Source organism: Schistocerca gregaria, chromosome 6, assembly GCF_023897955.1.
Source record: "Schistocerca gregaria isolate iqSchGreg1 chromosome 6, iqSchGreg1.2, whole genome shotgun sequence".
Taxonomy (NCBI): domain Eukaryota; kingdom Metazoa; phylum Arthropoda; class Insecta; order Orthoptera; family Acrididae; genus Schistocerca; species Schistocerca gregaria.
The window spans coordinates 218,482,543-218,503,770 of record NC_064925.1 but is presented as its reverse complement, the minus strand read 5'-3'; the positions used below and the strand labels follow the sequence as shown (position 1 = coordinate 218,503,770).

General features: G+C 42.8%; 1 protein-coding gene across 1 annotated transcript in view; it reads left to right on the top strand.

Moving 5' to 3' along the window:
- Window positions 1–208: 208 nt before the first annotated feature.
- Window positions 209–21,228, top strand: part of LOC126277901 (influenza virus NS1A-binding protein homolog) — a 219,701-nt gene continuing 198,681 nt past the window's right edge. Inside the window, exon 1 of the mRNA XM_049977457.1 lies at window positions 209–256. Within this exon, the coding sequence (XP_049833414.1) occupies window positions 250–256 (7 nt within the window). The 5' untranslated portion in view covers window positions 209–249. The remainder of the gene's footprint in view (window positions 257–21,228) is intronic.

Sequence of the window (21,228 nt, the reverse complement as noted above, 5' to 3'; positions counted from 1 at the left end):
GTAAGAACACTGCAAGAACGAAGCTAAAGAATATCAGCTAAAAACAGCATTAAACGGATTCTCGGGGTATCTGTTCTCAAAACATTATTGAACCCAAGAAAGTGCAAAAAGAGGTGGACTATCTACTATGAGAACTAAGCGGTGCCATTTTCAGACAACGGATTGAACTGCATACTATTAAAAGACTCTCTGGTACAAATTTAGTTATCTTTGTACGTCGCAGAACAACGTGCCGCGTCTACTAGAAACATGGAAGGTAAGGAACGGAAAAACTAAGGAATTATTGCGATTAATTTACAAGCTTCTTTGCTTTTTACGCGATTACTATATTGCATGAATAACGAGTATCTATGGATGTAGCAAGTTAATTTTATTAGCATAGTTTCAGTTATTTGAAATATGAACCCGTTGGCGACAGTTCTGGAATCCAACATTTTGTATTTCTTCTGTCGGTGCTTCGTCGTCAAATCCACTCATGTGTTTTCATGACTTAAAACTGGTATTTGTTAGTATCGTTTACCCATATTCAGTGAGGATTTCCCGCTATCATTCAGGTCATTTTAGAAAAATAATGGAACTGAAATGCACGAGGCTAATGTTGAAAAGTCTTTGGTTCTGTGGCGAGACACACCGCATTCCGAATGTTGTTTTAACAGTCTTATTTGTTCACAGAGACGAATTTTACGCAAACCGGGATCACAACAGTAGATATTGCGTTTAGGCAATAATGTGGCCCATTTGTTCAAGCGAACCTGACAAAATTTTCTTACCAGGCAGACAACAATAGGATGTTTCACCAAACTCGATGACATCTGTAATTCAAGCCTTCTACGCGACTTTGATGTATTATTATGCCAAATTTTCATTTCATTGTTGTAAAGCATGAAGTGTGATACAAAGCATAACAGTGTATGTACAGAGTGTTCGTAATCTCTAGTTAAGTTTAGATTCCCTTCGTGCATTTATGAATTCGCCAAATGCACAGTTGGTATAGCACTAATTTCGAAGCACAGACGGTAGGGGGTGCCGAATATTTCTCAAGCACATTATAGACAATCTCCTGCTTGAGTTACTTTGTATGCAGATTGCACTGAAGGAAGCACTTCCACACACGAGCGACAGATCGCTGAAAACGTCCGCAGATCGCACGTGTATGGGCAGATCGTAACAGCCGATCGCTCGACATTCCCATGCATTCTGATATATATATATATATATATATATATATATATATATATATATATACCCCCTGCGTCTCGTTTGTCTAATTATCAAGCTTGATAGTGTAATTTTGTTTCGTATCTATACACTCCTTTGGGTAAGAACTTTACGTTAGGATTTGTAGTTAATGCGGGAGGGATGGAAAAAACCGACCGGTTAAAACAGATACCTGTATTTCAGTTCTGAATAACAGGTTTTTTTGGTATTTGTATGGTCTCGGTTATAGCAAGTGATCTTTATTTTTTACTGATAACCGGTTAATAAAAATCAGAATGTCAATTAACAATTGCAGAAGTGCTATAATTTTTGCTTTGTAATAAACCTTTTTTAAAAACAAGTAATTTTTATTCTTAAAGTTTCCATTGATTTGAAATATTGTTTTACAGAAAATGGAAAGAGTAGTGCTGTTGTAATAACAACGTCGACAGAAGTGAGCAACAAACACGTGACATCAGTATTGGTACAGCATTACTGAAACAATAATGTACCTGTTACGATGTTGCGTGACCTATTGGATGATATGCGTGTACTTGAGTAAGACTCGCCTCATCTTTTATGTATTGTAGTTTCCCTCTATTGTCGTCGGATGTCAGTTGTATTACAGAATGGTTACATCCCTAGTCAGGAAGTATTTTCGAAGTACGGTATCAGTGAAATACAATGCCCCGTTTACTTTCAAACTCTCCCCGCAGCTTAAGAGCGTCTCATGATGAGACGGTCAAGTCGGCGAAACATGAAACTGTCGGTCGCTCGGGCGGACGGCCGGTGCGTCATCTGGGCCCTTTTAAGTCCCTTGTCGTTTCATATAACCTAATTGTTCCTTACAACAAATTACAAAAATAGTTAGAGAAACCAGCAGAGTCGCTACAGTGTTGGTAATATTTATAGACATATTGCGACTGCAAAACCTTTGTGTAAATATAAGCAGTTAAGACTTCTTTTTCTTCTTTTCCTTCTTTTCTTCCTAGGCTAAAGCCTGTGCCCTACAGTACCCCTTAGTACTTCCTGAGGTTGTCGCTCCAACTTTTCCTTGGTCGGCCAATATTTCTTTTACCAGCACGTGATACGTATTTTATGACTTTCATAATCTGCCGTGCATGCATCGTGTTTTTTGTGTTCGTTCAAAAAACGGCTCTGAGCACTATGGGACTTAACATCTTAGGTCATCAGTCCCCTAGAACTTATAACTACTTAAACCTAACTAACCTAAGGACTTCACACACATCCATGCCCGAGGCAGGATTCGAACCTGCGACCGTAGCGGTCGCGCGGTTCCAGACTGAAGCGCCTAGAACCGCTCTGCCACTCCGGCCGGCTGTGTTCGTTCCATTCATGTTTGTCTCATGTACCCACTCATTAATTGAGTCCATTTTACATACTTTTATGATGTTTTCACCTGTCTACTCTCAGTGTCCTCCCTGTAATCCTTCGCAGCAATGTCATTTCCGTTGTTTCCAAAAGTCTCTTTGTTTGTCATGTTTCCGATCTTGTCCCAGCTGTGTAGTCATAATTGGTGTCGCCATTGGTTTGCATATTCTTGTCTTCCTATTTTTTCTTGTTGTTACTGATTTGATAGCCCGCGCTTCTGATTTTGCTGATTAGTCTAAAAACGATCTCGTTGTCACAGCCTTGAGCACCCAAGGGATGTCCAGTGGGCGCCATGTTATCCTCTGTCTTGCGGCGTTATGCGTATGCAGTACGGAGAGCCGTGTTGTCACCACAGCGCTCTCCTGGCTGTTTTGTAGACTTTCCAGACACTGGAGCCTCTACTACTACTCGGTCAAATAGCTACTCAGTTGGCATTACGAGGCTAAACCTGTCCTCCTGCCAAGGGAGACTGCTAAATAAAAAGATCATGACCGAGTTTATCTGCACAGGACACCCTTGAAATCTAAAACATTAAAAAATTTCTGGTAGAAGACTTTGACTGGGCTATTGACTTGCCTCTAGGTAGAGCATTTCTTTGCCGTGAAACTAGGGGTCCAACCACCCCAGCGACTTTTCACCTCAGGGAATGCAATTAGCATCCAAAAATAAAAATGTTATTTTTGTTAGAAAATTATGATACAGTGTTCGTTGATTAATACCTCAGTTTGATAATAGAGTTTAAACTTAAGTAAAAAAAATTGCGTATAGTGACAATCGAAGCAGGAAGCAACCAATTTCAACACAATATCACTAATGCATGCAGCTGCGGGCGGCACTCTTAACAAGCGACATGAATCGTCGACCCTTCAAGATCTATTTTAAGGAACCGAGAACGTGATAGTCGCCGGGGGAGAGATCAGGCGATAGGGCGGGTGCTCCGAGTGTCTTCTGCTTAAATTGACGGAACTTAACGTTACGACATTTGCTACATGGGGACGTGCGTTATCGTGGCCAGCACGGAACTCGGCGCTCCATTCCACAACGGCGGGTTTCCACGGACATCCTCACCCATACACATTCTTCATTCCCCGATGGACGTATGCCGGTATTTGTCTTTTGGCAGCCAACAAAATAATAACAGCACATTGGCCCTGTTCGGACGTATTTGATGTTAAGTTCGCCATAGTTCACTTTTCCTCGCACAGTGGAAAGATACAAACGCCACAGTAATTCCTTGCCTACTAGTCGATGCTTACACACCCACAGCGGAGTCGCGGTATGTTGATTACACGCTGCAGCAACGCCCTCAAATAGAAGCTGTTTGATCACTCCTAATACTTAACTACGTTCTAAAATCTGTGTAGGTGATGTTTTCGGAGGCTTTTTTGTTTCTGTTTCTTTTGTTTTGTTTTGAGAAATGCAGAGTACCCTTTATGTAATGGATGTTCAGGCGCTAACCTTAAAATCCTGTAAATAAGAAGAAAATCGAAGGCCCCTTTGTTATTTGCGATTGTTTTGCGTCAGCTCGCTACCTATCTGTAGAAGTGATACCACTTACTGACGCAACTCTTGGCGTATATTACGTGTATCTGATAACATAATGGATACTCGTTCATGGAAAATAATTTTATGTGATTATTGTTGTCCCATTCAGGTGAATACTGATGTTATCCGTTTTTACGTAACTTTCGCATAAGTAGGTCATTTATCGTTCCTAACGATAACTTTGAAACGAGTGATAACAATAGATTATACAGACAATTAAGTAGCTATTTTACTACTACGCCGAAGATACCGTATGTATTGGAGAAGTATTGAGAATACTCCAGGAAAAACCAGAACGTACACATCAGATAAAAGTTTTTGCAGCTCGTGGGAACACAGCATAAAAATTCACCTCAAACTTGTGTTCTATTGTAACATGATAATAAGACGCTGCTGTGTTCCATTCTGTGTGTGCGTAATGATACTAAAATGGTTCAAATCACTCTGAGCACTATGGGGCTTAACATCTGTGGTCATCAGTCCCCTAGAACTTAGATCTACTTAAACCTAACTAACATAAGGACATCACACACATCCATGCCCGAAGCAGGATTCGAACCTGCGACCGCAGCGTTCACGCGGTTCCAGACTGAAGCGCCTAGAACCGCTCGGCCACAACGGCCGGCGTAATGACACTACTGAAAGCTCGAATGTCGGAAGAAACTGCAGCGAATACGAGAGCTACGCTTAAAACCGTAGCAAAAGTATCCACTGCGACGGTCCTTTTTTTGAGTTCCGAAAGTTTCTTTTTTTTTAACTAGTTTCACGCAATGACCATTGCACCATATATATACACTCCTGGAAATGGAAAAAAGAACACATTGACACCGGTGTGTCAGACCCACCATACTTGCTCCGGACACTGCGAGAGGGCTGTACAAGCAATGATCACACGCACGGCCCAGCGGACACACCAGGAGCCGCGGTGTTGGCCGTCGAATGGCGCTAGCTGCGCGGTATTTGTGCACCGCCGTCGTCAGTGTCAGCCAGTTTGCCGTGACATACGGAGCTCCATCGCAGTCTTTAACACTGTTAGCATGCCGCGACAGCGTGGACGTGAACCGTATGTGCAGTTGACGGACTTTGAGCGAGGGTGTATAGTGGGCATGCGGGAGGCCGGGTGGACGTACCGCCATTGCTCAACACGTGGGGAGTGAGGTCTCCACAGTACATCGATGTTGTCGCCAGTGGTCGGCGGAAGGTGCACGTGCCCGTCGACCTGGGACCGGACTGCAGCGACGCACGGATGCACGCCAAGACCGTAGGATCCTACGCAGTGCCGTAGGGGACCGCACCGCCACTTCCCAGCAAATTAGGGACACTGTTGTTCCTGGGGTATCGGCGAGGACCATTCGCAACAGTCTCCATGCAGCTGGGCTACGGTCCCGCACACCGTTAGGCCGTCTTCCGCTCACGCCCCAACATCGTGCAGCCCGCCTCCAGTGGTGTCGCGACAGGCGTGAATGGAGGGACGAATGGAGACGTGTCGTCTTCACCAATGAGAGTCGCTTCTGCCTTGGTGCCAATGATGGTCGTATGCCTGTTTGGCGCCGTGCAGGTGAGCGCCACAATCAGGACTGCATACGACCGAGGCACACAGGGCCAACACCCGGCATCATGGTGTGGGGAGCGATCTCCTACACTGGCCGTACACCTCTGGTGATCGTCGAGGGGACACTGAATAATGCACGGTACATCCAAACCGTCATCGAACCCATCGTTCTACCATTCCTAGACCGGCAAGGGAACTTGCTGTTCCAACAGGACAATGCTCGTCCGCATGTATCCCGTGCCACCCAACGTGCTCTAGAAGGTGTAAGTCAACTACCCTGGCCAGCAAGATCTCGGGATCTGTCCCCCATTGAGCATGTTTGGGACTGGATGAAGCGTCGTCTCACGCGGTCTGCACGTCCAGCACGAACGCTATTCCAACTGAGGCGCCAGGTGGAAATGGCATGGCAAGGCGTTCCACAGGACTACATCCAGCATCTCTACGATCGTCTCCATGGGAGAATAGCAGCCTGCATTGCTGCGAAAGGTGGATATACACTGTACTAGTGCCGACATTGTGCATGCTCTGTTGCCTGGTCTATGTGCCTGTGGTTCTGTCAGTGTGATCATGTGATGTATCTGACCCCAGGAATGTGTCAATAAAGTTTCCCCTTCCTGGGATAATGAATTCACGGTGTTCTTATTTCAATTTCCAGGAGTGTAATTATGTGACAAAGATACGAACAGGACCATAGTCCGTCTTCTCTACAAAATATAGCAATATATCACATACACAGTCCAGTCACAATGTGACCACCGCCTACTTTTTACGTCAACGTGCAATAACCTCTTCAAATCCAACATTGAGGGTACATGTTGTTCAGGAGCTCATGGACATTAACATCGAAGTGGGCTGGTGCACCGTCCTGTTGAAACCACATCCTTTCGCACACAATGGGTACGGTCTCCAAGAACTGTGACAGCACATCTTGCAGAAACTCCAGGTAACTTGGACCAGTGAAACGGGGAGGCAGGTGGTATCACTAAACAGTTGAGGGTATATAAGCATGTCCAAAAGAGAATGCTCATTGGCTTTCAGGTCAAGGGTGGAAGCATTCCCGAACCGGTAAAATATGTGAACTGTTCGCTTGCCAACCTGGTTAAAGTTGTAACACCTCACCCGTCACTTAGCTGGTTTTGGCGTGTGTTCACCCCAACTAATTGACTAACAGATCAACAGAGGGTGCAAAACTGCCGCAATATCGGATAACGCAAAAACGTAATATGGCCCTGTGGGTCCTGACTGAACTGCGGTGGCAGTGTTGACATTAATTGGTTCAGAATTGATCCCTTTTTAATTAAAAAGGGGTGCACATTGATGTTACATTCAGCTATTGAACACCAGATGCAAATGTGAGCAAAAAATTAATTAAGTAAGTTACTTGGGATTTCAACTACTTGATTGAAAACAGATGCAGTCGATTAGCACAGATTTATTTTAACTCACGACCATCAATCATCACATTACATGACTCTCCTAACAGGCAGTGGTAATAATTTGCGTTTGCATGGAGTAAAGCGCGATAAATCAAAAGTAATTCCTATCGACTGACCCAGGCGTAATGCGAAGTGCGAGAAGAATTCTACAATACACGGCCCACAAAAACCTCGTGGAAACTTTGCCGAAGTGATCCAACAAATTAATCAGTGGCCGGAGCGGGCGCAATATCACCGAATACAGCGTGGCTGAGCGGCATCGTTGTGTGGACGTCGGCCGACCTCGTGGTGCTGCAAGGCTGCGCTCGTCTATTCACTCCTAGCTATCTTGCACAGCACATAGCTGAACCGAAACTTTCTATCTCCAAGCTCAATCGTTCCCTTTGCTAAGTCCTAAACTGCAGAGATGCTCACTCTTTCTCAGGCAAGCTGAGTTAAGAACGCCACGTCCGCACTCTAGGCAAGCTGGGAACGGAAGACCTCTACTGAGACTACTACCAGTGCGCTCTTCGCCTCGGTTTCCCCTCCAGCAAAATCACTTACGCCAATTGCAGGGCAAGTCGCGTTAATTATGCATCGCTTCCCAGCCCCGACCAATGCCTGCTCTGGGAAGTGAACAAATTCCCACAAAATTTCCCTTCCTCTCAACTTCTTCTATTTAGCTTCCCCCAGGCCACTCATCAAGGATAGCGTCTGCACAAACACCAAGTTTTCCGGAATTCTGACTCCGAGGAGAGTACTTCGAATTCCTCGGTCCTACGTTCCCATCGGAGGCCGGCGTATTTCATTCTGTCGGTCTTCACCTGATTTACTTCAGACTCTGCGGACCGTGAATTCAGCGTGAAGTTGCTATAGTAACGAACACGCATATTTTGACCTCTGTTGACCGCTCCACCGTAGCTTCGCGCGGCTTTCTCACATCTTTCACAGGAAACGGGACAGTGGACATTTATCAACAGGCGTATAAGTTCCCCGTATGTTTCCCAGTACATTAGCATGGAGTCGAGGTCAACCATCTCTCACTGTCACTCATCTTGAGGCGGCTGGAGGCCGCGCACCGTTACCACTTTCTCAAGAGTTTTAGCCGCCCTACGCTGCCTATTGTCGCTTCCCTTCGCCGCTCCCCCACCGGCCATGGTGGTCAACTCGAATACTTCCCTGGGGTAAACTAGCCTCCAGTAAACTGACGCGTTTCCACAAAGTTTTCATGTCGTGTGAATTACTTTAAAACCATCACCCGATATTAATTATTCCAATACGTCCATACTATACCCTCTAAAAGATGCATTGTGCCTTGTCAGTCATTTTTGTTGAGACCTACTGTTCGCTCAACGTGAGTTAGGTGATCTTTAATGACTTCATGTAAGGGGCATAGTTCTTGCCATCTTACAACCGGCGCCGAGGCAACTGTGGTATACCTCGGGCCATAGATGACAGGGGTGGACGAAGGCTGCGATGTGTATCGGTGAATGACTGTTGAGCAAATGACTGCCCAGATGAGCCAAATGGTTACCAATGGTATCTCCCCAACGACCATTTGCATCCAAATACTGCATCTGGATATCCACTGACAGATGGCTTTCAAATGAATCAAGTTTTATGCTCCCCCTATGTGAAATGTCTGAAATCAAACACCTTGCAGTAATCGTCGGAAGGATCCAGGCCAGAGGAGGGAGCGTTATGGTCTGGGTGATCGTCATTCTTGAGGGCACAGTGCATCAGCACAAGTATGCATCTATCCCTGAGGACCACGTCTAGCCCTACAAGCACGGTCTCATCTACCACAAGTGCAATGCAACGTGTCACACAGCTCGCAGTGTATGTGCGTGAATACGAAGAGCATCAATATGTGTTTACCTAGTGCAGCTGGCCATGGTACTGGCATCAGCTGTCTCTGCATCCCTGTCGGTATCTTCCAGAACCTCACCGTCACCTTTCCTGTACGTTCTGCAGCAGTAAGCGGTACGAGTTGCAAATGCTGGTTATTCAGGCGTTTGCCGGTGGTCGCATTACTGTTACTTGAGACTGTAAAAACAAATTATACAAAGAAAAAAATGAGTGTTAGAAGTACTACGTCTGGCTGCACCATTACAATAAAGGGCGCAAATTGACATAATGATATAAGAAAAGCTCCTGAAATTTTAAAGTTCCCTATAAAGAGAGCAATAAAAGTCAAGTACATTTGGCACTGAACCTATTTAGGGAGCTAAGAGCTACTCTAAGAAAAAAAAATCCCTTATGTTTAAAATGTCGCACAGTGTACTTGATCCTTGATGATTGTATTTACCAAGTTTTGAGAATTTAGCTACTACATATTTACCAAGTTTTGATAATTTAGCTACTACGTCATCTTCAATGTGTGAACTTCTGTGTAAACAGATTAGGTGATCAACTCACACAATAAAAACAGCCTCACACTGTGAATCATGTAAAAAGTTAATAATTATATGCCTATAGAATTATTCCTCATTTTCATACTGAAATATACCAGCATTAAACTCAACCAAGAATATTAGCTGAAATATTGTATAAAAATTTCTCACCTAACATTATTTCCAGTATAATCCTGTTCTGTCTGTCTGAGTTTAATAAACTATTATAAAACAATGCCACCATCCTTATCATCCAAGTCACCTGCGGACAATGTTAAGCATTTATTATTTCTTGAGTGTCTCCTTGCTTTAAGCCCGGTTTTTCTTCAGTGTTCTCAGTGGGCTTCCTTGTCTTCCTGCGACAGGAATCGTCTTCTTTGAGCGCATTCACTCTCAGAATCACTTTATTTCGTTGATGGTCTTCCTATATTCTACTCTGCCGTTTCTGCCTCTAACGTGATGTTCTTTTCTGCAATATACTCCTCGGCCAGCCGCTGTGACCGAACGGTTCTAGGCGCTTCAGTCCAGAACCGCTGTGCTGCTACGGTCGCAGGTTCGAATCCTGCATCGGACATGGATGTGTGTGATGTCCTTAGGTTAGTTAGGTTTCAGTAGTTCTAAGTCAAAGGGACTGATGACCTCAGATGTTAAGTCCCACAGTGCTTAGAGCCATTTGAACCATTTGAGCAATATAATTCTTGTTTCGGCCAGTTAATTTGGTTCTTCTCGTTTTCCAAGTAGTGTAGCATTGACTTAACTGCTCTCTTCTGTGCCATTTTTTTTACAATTGTAAATTGTAGTATAAGAAAAAAAAGTGGAATTGTCTAAAACATCGAAAAGACTCTCCTTAAAACAAGAGGATTTCATGGGAGACTTGAATGAAGTGCGCTAAAAATTAAAAAATAGGTAGTCGTTTTGGAAAGTGTGTATGTTAGATCGATAGTGGGATTTGTATTCATTTGCTTCAAGGTCAGTTTCTCGGTCAAGGTGTTAACGAGCGACGCGTGTGGAATTGTTTGAGTTTGTTAACTCGTGTGTGGTAATTTGTATCCAAATGGCCAAATCGTATCAAGATGAGTGAGACTGTAACCTCTTTCTATCTAGATGCGAAATAAAGCTGGCGACATAATTTCCCATCTTTTTTAAGAATCTGTTCTAACTTTGTTATCGTTTTTTCCTGTCAGGAATTTAAAGGCATATTTGATAAGACTAGAAGACATACTGAAACGAAGGAGCATTAATGCGAGGGGCGTTCAGTGAATAATGCAACTTTTTTTGTTTTTAAAGTAGGTTGTTTTTATTCGGATTCCAATACAATATTCTATCTACAAAACCCAATTTTTTGACATCATCTCCGTTCAGTGCGGCGGCATTACGCCAGCTTACTGGGAGGGGGAAAGCCTCTACTCCTGCGTGACGTGTTGTACCTAGCTACTGGTTGACGCCGGAGCCAACGTCTTGATAGAAGTCGGAGGCGAGATCGGGGTGGATGAGGAAGAACAGTTCATTGAAGTTTTGTGAGCTTTTCTTGGGGGCGCTGACTTGGATGGGGCCTTGCATTGTCGTGGGGAAGGAGAAGTTCGCTTGCATTTTTGTGGCGACGAACACGCTGACGTTGTTTCTCCAATTTCGTGCGGGTAGCTTAGTATACTTCAGAGTTGATCGTTGCACCATGAGGGAGGACATTAAACAGAATAACCCATTCAGAATCCCAGTATTCCGTCACCTCCGTTTTACTCACTGAGAGTACGTCTTTGAACTTTTTCTTCGGAGGAGAAGTGACGTAGCGCCACACCATGGAATAACGTTTTGTTTTCGGTTCGAAGTGATGACGCTGTTCGACAGAAAATCATCACGATCAGCCTCGTAATTCGGAAGCAATTCCGCACAAATGGCCCTTCGTTGCTCTTTATGGTATTCTGTTAGGCGGCGAGTAACCCAACGGGCACACGTCTTTGAGTATCCCAACTGGCATGCTAGAGTGTCAACATTACCAACAGACATGTCTGTGGCAGACGCCATTTTGATGGCTACGTGTACCGCCGCCACCTATCAGACCTTCATGAAAGTATAGGGTATGAAGCAGGAATACTCCACGATGTCCTGCAACAAGTTTCTCATAATTTCATCCGAAACTGACAGAGAAAAAAATTGTTTTATGTTACTTGTTGAACACCCCTCGAATTTGGGCTAAGTAATTAGCGCGGTATTGAACTGGTTGAAGGTTTTTGTTTTAGTGAAACAATATTCGGAGTAGCAGAGATCAAATTTAGTAAAAATCTTTGTGTCCTGTTCGGAATTGGCATGGTTAATTTAAGGAGTGGCCGAATGCTCTTCCTGCTGCACTAAGAGCAAATAAAGAAATTGAAAACAGTAAACATTTATTCGTATATGAAAAAACGCAGGCTAAAATGCTATGGTCATATTAAAGGAACGGAGCCAACTATATGAACTAGACTGATTGTGGAATTCCACGAAAGTTACCTATCGACAACTCAACGCTTCTTTTTGGTGAGTGTCTCCTTTAATCCAAAGGTATTTACAGCAAAGCTGAAATTGAAATTATTAAATGGATCGATGCAGTAAAAGAAGACCTGAATCAAGCCGGATAATACAGTTTTGATATCTCAGTCAGAAAAATTTTTAGACAAAAAATTCAGGACTGGATAGTTAGCTTGCCAGAAAAACCTAAGGAAACCGGAGAAACGTGGTCTGACGAGGGGAAAAGAAGCAATTCTGAGAAAAGGCGTGCAATATAGGCACAAAGAAAAGTTAAAATAAAACTCTGAAAATGCTCATTGTTGTTATCGCGTGGTCTAGTAGTGCCCAAACGTGAGTGATAACAGAGTTCGAGTAGCACCCCGTTTGTCCAAATTTATTTCTCTTGTGGTTTCTGTAAATCATTTAAGTCGAATGCCGGGATCGTCTTTCGAAAAGTCCACGACAGATTTTCCTACTTTTCTTTGCCCGGTCCGAGCTCATGCTCCGACTCTCTAAGATTATCGCCGCCGAGACCGTTAAACTGTAATAGCTTGACGAGGGTCTTGCCCATAGACTTCATGTAATTGTTAAACATAGTAATTACTACTAATGGGTGTCGTTTTTTTATTTATAGGAGCATCCGTAATTTTCAAGCAAAAATCATAATTGAAAGTAAGTACACCGCGTAAACTCGACCGTTTTCGGAAATTGAAACAAACACAAGCATTGCCCATATTGCCCACATAGTCAGATAGCGACGTGTATTTGTGATTATCTATCTTTTTTGGTCTGGACTACTCTTGTGTTCGTTCGGATTTCAGAATAGTGGCTGTGTTTCGGAGTTTGTGCGTATTTTCATTTGTGATATGTGATTGAAAATTATGTATGTTCGAAACTGCAACGGAAATAAATAAAAAACAGACAGCTACAAGCGGTTTTAACCATGTTTCACTTCTGAATTATAAGATTCCTTCTTGGTTGCCGTGCAACAGGGCAATAACCGATTAGCTCCTGGGAAATTCTTTTGCCTTCATCTTATTCTGGCTATTTATGTACTGCATGCTGGAAGGGCTTTGTTGATTGTGATCACATTAAATAGGAGCAACGTACAAGAGGTCTGATCGGAGATAAGGGAACGCTGTTTGGTGCTGATACGGGTAACGATTTAGTCTTTCTACGGTGGTGTGCCGGTACACAAGTGTAACGGAGCTTTACAGCCTAAAGTGAGTGGAGAACTTCATCTTTTATTTATTATTCTTTTTCATACTCGCGAACGATTGTCTTTGTTGGTATATCAGTGAATGTCTATTTCATGAACCGAAAGATATATTGTATCTTCGTTACGGTTCAGAGCAACGCGACCGTCATATCTATTTTCCATATCTATTTTCCGCCAAATGGGAAACTGCATTGCGAAGTAACCGTTGCCTTGTACTAGATCCTGTTTTCGTCACCGAGCCTTTTGTATCAGGCGGACGTAGATTTCTGTTTCCCGGACTTGCAGAATTGTGAAAGAAGATAAATCCACTTAGCTCAGGTGCAGTAAAACTTCCGATCCAACAATGGTTCCGTTGCATGTGAATGGGATTATGAGACGTTGTGGAGATGCACATATAAAAATACTGGCGGTATGCCGAACGATAGTAGCTCGACAGAAATTCATAAAACCCTATCGACTGACTTCTGTCTTGATTTTGACTAAACAGTTTTATAATTATTTGCCGACCGCTGCACGTTTATTAACGGACGCACACATTCGGTAAACAATCGAGCCTCGATCGCTCAGCAATTATCTAACTGTAACCCTCCGCTAGGCACGTTGGAAAAGTTATATGGCTTGGCTCTTGGGGTCTTTCAAGATCACGGTTCATTACCTGGAGCACTTTATTTTATTTATTGTCGGGTTTCATCGCCGAGTCTTCATTGTAACATCGCATCGTTATACTGTACACTGTTTCATTATTAGTGGATCATATACATTTACTGAAAATTTGTGTTTTATGTTGTATGGATAAAATTCAACATTATATATTTTGCAACACTTCGTTTTCTGTTGGTTTATGTTGTAATAACTTTGTTTACCTGTTTACAATTTGTATATTGCATTTTTCCATGGTATATCGATTTATTTTATGTTATTGAATACAGTTGAAATACTGTATTAATTCTTTTCAGGATTTTTGCTGTATCTGTAGTGATCGTAACAAAAATGGAAAAACTTCCATACAGTGAAATACCGGTTCTAATTTTACTGTCCTTGGAAATCGTCATGCCAACATAACACACTTCTCATTTGTATCATATTTTAAACATATCACAATCTGGCTGGAATGAGAACTGCAAATAAATTTTCCACAGTTGTTAGAAACTGTTTTTATTTTCTTTGTCTAGATTTCTTGAACACACAAAACACCTTTGTCTTTTGTTGGTTTGTTGGTGATTCAGAGGTGCACTTTACCCAGGCTCGTAGTCGTGTCCAAGGGCAAGAAGACCACTTTTCGATCCGTATTGAAGACACATGCTATCGGGCAATCTTCTGTCGATGTAAAGATCCACAAGCTGTTGTCCTAACTACAAAGGAAACTGCCGTTTCTTCTGATGTGAAGTGGGCCTTGTGCGTAATGATACTACCATGTAATCATTGTAGTGATAACAGTAATGCCATTCATATTACAGTAATTGTAATAGTACAAGAGGCCAAATCTTGGCGTTGCATTTCACGGTATAGGTGCCCAAAAGTTTATCCTCGATGTCAACACTTTTCATAGTACTTATTGTAATGTTGTATTACTTCTGGCTTCTTTGCATCACCAGCTACAGTTGTTGATAGGTGAAGGGAGGAGAGCGGTATAACTGCTGATGGTTTCTTGGTATATATGATACTAGCGAAAAGAAATCAGAAAATCTCCGAACAGATCAATTTATTTCTCCTGAACGATGTTGCCGCATCTCCTTGGAGACTGAAATCTTGTTTTACCTTAGGGTTCCAAAATAGGTCGTTCTCACTGCCAGCAGTTCCCTCATTAATGGTGTGCTACCGAAAAAATTGCCAGCTACAATACTGCGGCCCGTATTGAATTATTTTGTAGTTTCATCTTTTATCAATCTGGAATCCTGATTTACTTCTCTCTGTTGGTCGGGTTGTTTTCACAAGTAAACCTATCCATTCAATGGAAATGCATTTCTAGAATCGCAAGTACACCATATTTAGCGGGCTTGCATTTAATTTATTGGCGAAATAAAGATTTACCTCTAAACTCAACAAGCTGTTCATCGACAGTTCTGTCAAAGCCTGGACTGCATAAGGAAGAAAGCCGTGAAAGGAATGGTTCCCAAATGCTTCTAAACGCAGCCAATTTATCATGAATTCTGTGATCTGCCCTTGTTTCCTTTTTGTTAAATCTGAGGGAATGTGTGATAGCGTCAAATCTCTTTAGACGCATTGTTGACCTAAAAATAGGCCTCGTTTCACAGTTCACTCAAGTTTTCCCGCCCAGTTCTGCCGGATGTAATTATTAAAAGAAAGTCCTTTTCTGTGAATACTGCGGCTATCAATCTACTTATGTATGCCTACTCGCTGTAAGCAACACTTTTTGGTTATTATATTATAAAAAATATTTATCAATCTTAATTTTGATATTGTTTAACCCTTTCAGACCCGAATTTTTTTCTAGAGAAAAGAAAATTTTTCTCTATGTGTTCATTCTCTTAGGTGATTTTTTAATGGTTTCAGATGCAAGATTTATACATCGTGGCTTCAGTTTATGGACTAAAATAACTAATCAAGAAACATTTTCTATTGCAATAAAAATTAACATAATCATTCAAGAATTTGCTAAACAAAATAACAATAACAATACTGTTGTACAGTGAAATATAGCGAGCCAGTGACATCCGTGTATTCTGGTCACAAGTTGCTACGCACTGCCACAATGACTTGCTCATACGTTCATAGTGATGCCCAACAGTTGGCAGCACTTCCTCGTGATGAATAGGTTGAACATTCACAAATGTATACCTCAGGTTTCCATTGGGAACAAATACTTCTGTTACAGCTAAGACACAGTGAAAGTTAGTGTATAGAGTTGTAGCTAGAGAGTCTGAAAGTAAAATTGTAGCCATATAAAAGGCGGAATTACCGCGTACAAAGGCTAGAACCAATAAAGAGTAAGTTCGTTGGGGGAGGGGGGGAGGAGATTGGTGAGAGCATTTTACTCTTAATGCAAAGTTCCGGATTCGAATCCTGATCTGACACACGGGTTTAAGCTGTTAGGAATTTTCAAAATAACTCACACTCCGTTGGCGAGTAAAAGGTTCTTTCTGGATGTGTAATATCCTGTATAATTTCTTGTTTACAGTGAAATCAACGTTAGAATTTCCACCTTGTACCGTTACTCTGAATCGTGAAATACATGATCAAATTTTAGTTCTATGAGCTCCTCGTCTTTTCGCCGCCCCTCTTATGACCCAACTATATCCTCTTTGATATTTTAGAACTCCTCGTACAACTACGCTAACCTGTCTTCGCTTCCTGAAGCTCTACTGTTTATTACCCTTAAATAAAAAATAGAAAAAGCAGAATATTAATTCCAGTGCGGAAACACGGTGACCTTGGTTTGGAACAGATTTGGATAACGTAGAGCTGGTAGTCAATAAAATACAGTAACGGAATAAATGTTGTTTTAAATCCTGAAGATGGCGCACGCACAAAACAAACAGAAATAGAAGGAAACGCGGATGATAACATGCATTTCAGCTCGATAAAGAATGTGAGACAAATAGTAGCAACGTTCAGTATTTGGTAACAAGATAGATTATTCAAAGAAAGATCAATCAGCACAAACCATGATTAGCGATCATCAACGAATGTATACATCGGCTACTGCCCAATGACGCATATATATCTCTTGCGGCAAACAGACCCACCAGAATGCAATATTTGCGGCGCCATACTTACGGTGTACCATGTTTTAACGTCCTTTGTGTTAAATGCTTATAGAGGGAAGCCTTTGGTCTGCCAAGTGAATGCATTATCTATTTTAGTCGATGACAAAACAATGATACGTCAATTGTTAAACATTTTTTTGTGGCGTCAGGATTCCTGCTTAGTTTACCTGGGCAGATATTTTAATATGTTGTTTTAGTGGCTGAGTCATAAACCAGCCTTCTTACTGACTTTCACTGTTGTATAAGTTCTTTTAACTTGTGACAACGGTATGTACATCTGCTAGAACGCGTAAAGTGGCATTTTCGGTTGCTGTGGCTATTGTTATACGGCCTTTACTTTCGGTTTCAGCAAGAGTAATACTCATTCATGAATACCACCATCTTGTGAAAGGATGCTGATGGCCAAGCTTTTTAACACCCAATAATGTTGAATCCACCCAACCATCCATCCATCCATCCATCCTCCCTGTTTCAGCCATGTAGATACAAACCAGTAAAAAATAAAAGAACTCAAAATGCTACAAGAATATGCAACAGATTCTAGTATCCTCATGCAAAGAGATGATAGCAGTCGACTACTAGGGAAAAACGTCGGCGGAACCTGTAGACGAAGTCTTGAATTGATTACAGGGACTCACGGCTGATAGTTAAATCACAAACCTCCATCAGGACAGAAGTAAGTACCAGCTGAGGAAATGATGTTTAACTCTTTATTTTACGCGTACAGAAATATTCTGAAATTTTATTTTACACGTACAGAAATATTCTGAAAAAAGTCAAGTTACTTAAATTATATGTATACGGTCACGCGAAGAATTTTACATGGGATTTTTTTTCAAAATACAGTGTCTTGCATCGAAGTATCCCATGCTACTATATAAGTACTACATTGTTTGTCCTGTGGCTGAAAAAAAATGGCTGTATTTTGCAGCATTTCACGTGAAATGTCTTAAAACAATTTATTTTTGGTACAAGGCAAAGAGGCAGTCCACATTTTCCCCATTTCACAGACGAATATCCCTGAGGGCAAGGCTTACACTTTCCCTTTTACCCCATATTCTGGCCAGTGACTAATATCGTTTTTTTTTTCACTGGTGCAAGTGGTATGTTCCCTTTTTATTCTGAATTTGTTGTCCATCAAATAGAGAAAGCCAGAAAAGATCATTCCATTTGCAATCTCGCAAGTAAGAATTCGTAACATATCTATATAATAACTCACCTTAAAGACTTTTTTTTCCGTTTATAGTCTTTTTTGTCGCGTAAGAAAAGACAGCGCCACAACATAGGAAGAAACGGCTACTCCAGTAACTGACGCTCACATACCATTGCACGGCGTCTGCTAAAGTTGCAAACTATTCGGAAATTTTCGCTTTATTCAGAGCTCTAACGGTGCATTAAACATGTTGCAGGGAAGAGTGTGCGATTTTGATGTTGCTTGAGGCCAACATTGCCAAATAAAGGGTTAAACATGTATGTCGCACCATACGAAAACACGACAAATTTCCCGATGACATACGTGAATGGTAGATCTGAATGTGTTTCCACAGTAGAATAACAACTCGAACGTAAAGTAGCCTACTTGGAATAATTTAATGACTACACTCCTGGAAATTGAAATAAGAACACCGTGAATTCATTGTCCCAGGAAGGGGAAACTTTATTGACACATTCCTGGGGTCAGATACATCACATGATCACACTGACAGAACCACAGGCACATAGACACAGGCAACAGAGCATGCACAATGTCGGCACTAGTACAGTGTATATCCACCTTTCGCAGCAATGCAGGCTGCTATTCTCCCATGGAGACGATCGTAGAGATGCTGGATGTAGTCCTGTGGAACGCCTTGCCATGCCATTTCCACCTGGCGCCTCAGTTGGACCAGCGTTAGTGCTGGACGTGCAGACCGCGTGAGACGACGCTTCATCCAGTCCCAAACATGCTCAATGGGGGACAGATCCGGAGATCTTGCTGGCCAGGGTAGTTGACTTACATCTTCTAGATCACGTTGGGTGGCACGGGATACATGCGGACGTGCATTGTCCTGTTGGAACAGCAAGTTCCCTTGCCGGTCTAGGAATGGTAGAACGATGGGTTCGATGACGGTTTGGATGTACCGTGCACTATTCAGTGTCCCCTCGACGATCACCAGAGATGTACGGCCAGTGTAGGAGATCGCTCCCCACACCATGATGCCGGGTGTTGGCCCTGTGTGCTTCGGTCGTATGCAGTCGTGATTGTGGCGCTCACCTGCACGGCGCCAAACACGCATACGACCATCATTGGCACGAAGGCAGAAGCGACTCTCATCGCTGAAGACGACACGTCTCCATTCGTCCCTCCATTCACGCCTGTCGCGACACCACTGGAGGCGGGCTGCACGATGTTGGGGCGTGAGCGGAAGACGGCCTAACGGTGTGCGGGACCGTAGCACAGCTTCATGGAGACGGTTGCGAATGGTCCTCGCCCATACCCCAGGAGCAACAGTGTCCCTAATTTGCTGGGAAGTGGCGGTGCGGTCCCCTACGGCACTGCATAGGATCCTACGGTCTTGGCGTGCATCCGTGCGTCCATGCGGTTCGGTCCCAGGTCGACGGGCACGTGCACCTTCCACCGACCACTGGCGACAACATCTATGTACTGTGGAGACCTCACGCCCCAAGTGTTGAGCAATTCGGCGGTACGTCCACCCGGCCTCCCGCATGCCCACTATACGCCCTCGCTCAAAGTCCGTCAACTGCACATACGGTTCACGTCCACGCTGTCGCGGCATGCTACCAGTGTTAAAGACTGCGATGGAGCTCCGTATGCCACGGCAAACTGGCTGACACTGACGGCGGCGGTGCACAAATGCTGCGCAGCTAGCGCCATTCGACGGCCAACACCGCGGTACCTGGTGTGTCCGCTGTGCCGTGCGTGTGATCATTGCTTGTAGAGCCCTCTCGCAGTGTCCGGAGCAAGTATGGTGGGTCTGACACACCGGTGTCAATGTGTTCTTTTTTCCATTTCCAGGAGTGTATAATGCGGCACAATTTAAGATGCTGACATGAGAGGCAATAAAAAAAATAGTAGAGTGAATTTAGTAGTTCTGTTCCTTTGAGCTCAAACACACAAGAGGACATTCGTGTAGACTTCTTTTAACTTGCAGAACTTTATTATACTTCCATACTGCTTCAGTGTAGCTTAATGTCTGTAATATACAGGAGCTGGAAAAAGCGTTATAAATATCAAATTAATACGTTGGAAGGCCATCTTTTACATCCAAAAAGACGTGAATCCTGAATGGTACTTATTGATGGGTGTGTGTGATGTGAGGTTACTATCCTCGAAAATGGACTAACAACATGAAATCTAAGTGATAAAAAAACGTTATGTGTAACATAGACTGTAGAAAAGTGTGGGAGAGCGAGCTGAATATTACAGTGTTTCTCCAGTCCATCACGATTAACTCTATGGAAATAATCTAACCGTTTAACTGGAATTAACCATGCCTGACATGCCCCCTCCCCCCCCCCCCCCCAAAAAAAATGTTTGCTTTCCATTCAGCGCTGTCTTTTTACTCCTTATTTACTTACTTTTCTGACTCCATTAACATGTTAATATGTTGTTTCCTTGTCGGCTACATCGCATCATGAATTCTTTCGCGCCTCAAATTATAAGAGAAAATATTCAAGGCTGTAGTTCGTATTTTTTGTCATTTTTTAATAATCTTGGGCTAAATCGGTAAATGAATATTATGATTATAGTTCCACTATAAATTTATTTTGTATTCAGATCGTTTCAAGGAAATATAAGTTATATCTTCATGAACCCCCCCCCCCCCCCATAGAAGAAACATTGAACATTTGGAAAGAAGATGGATAATTACTCCTCTGAAGCGAAAAACCAGTACAATTGTAATGGCAATAAGAACGAGGAAAGATCACTTTCGGTTATTATCTTTGTAGGTCAACGCTTGCGACTGCTTCGGGACAGATAAGCAGTATTCAGGGACGCCTGTGCTGAGCCGAGTTACTGCATTATTTAGTTACGTGCCGCCTGGTACCACCGACACGAGCGGAACATTGAAACTTCCTCCGCTATCGATCTGGCTACTTCGTAGCCGTATAGCGTGACCAGTCACACTAAATGAAATTATTCACTGCCTGTTTTGCCACGTTAATATCCCACCCTGTATAATTAAAAGGTTTCGACAGTAATATAGTTTCATTTCGTACTGCTATCCTAATACTCAGGAACATGAATTCCTTTGAGCACTCCGGACACTACCGATACGATTTAGATAACATAGCTTCGCTTCAG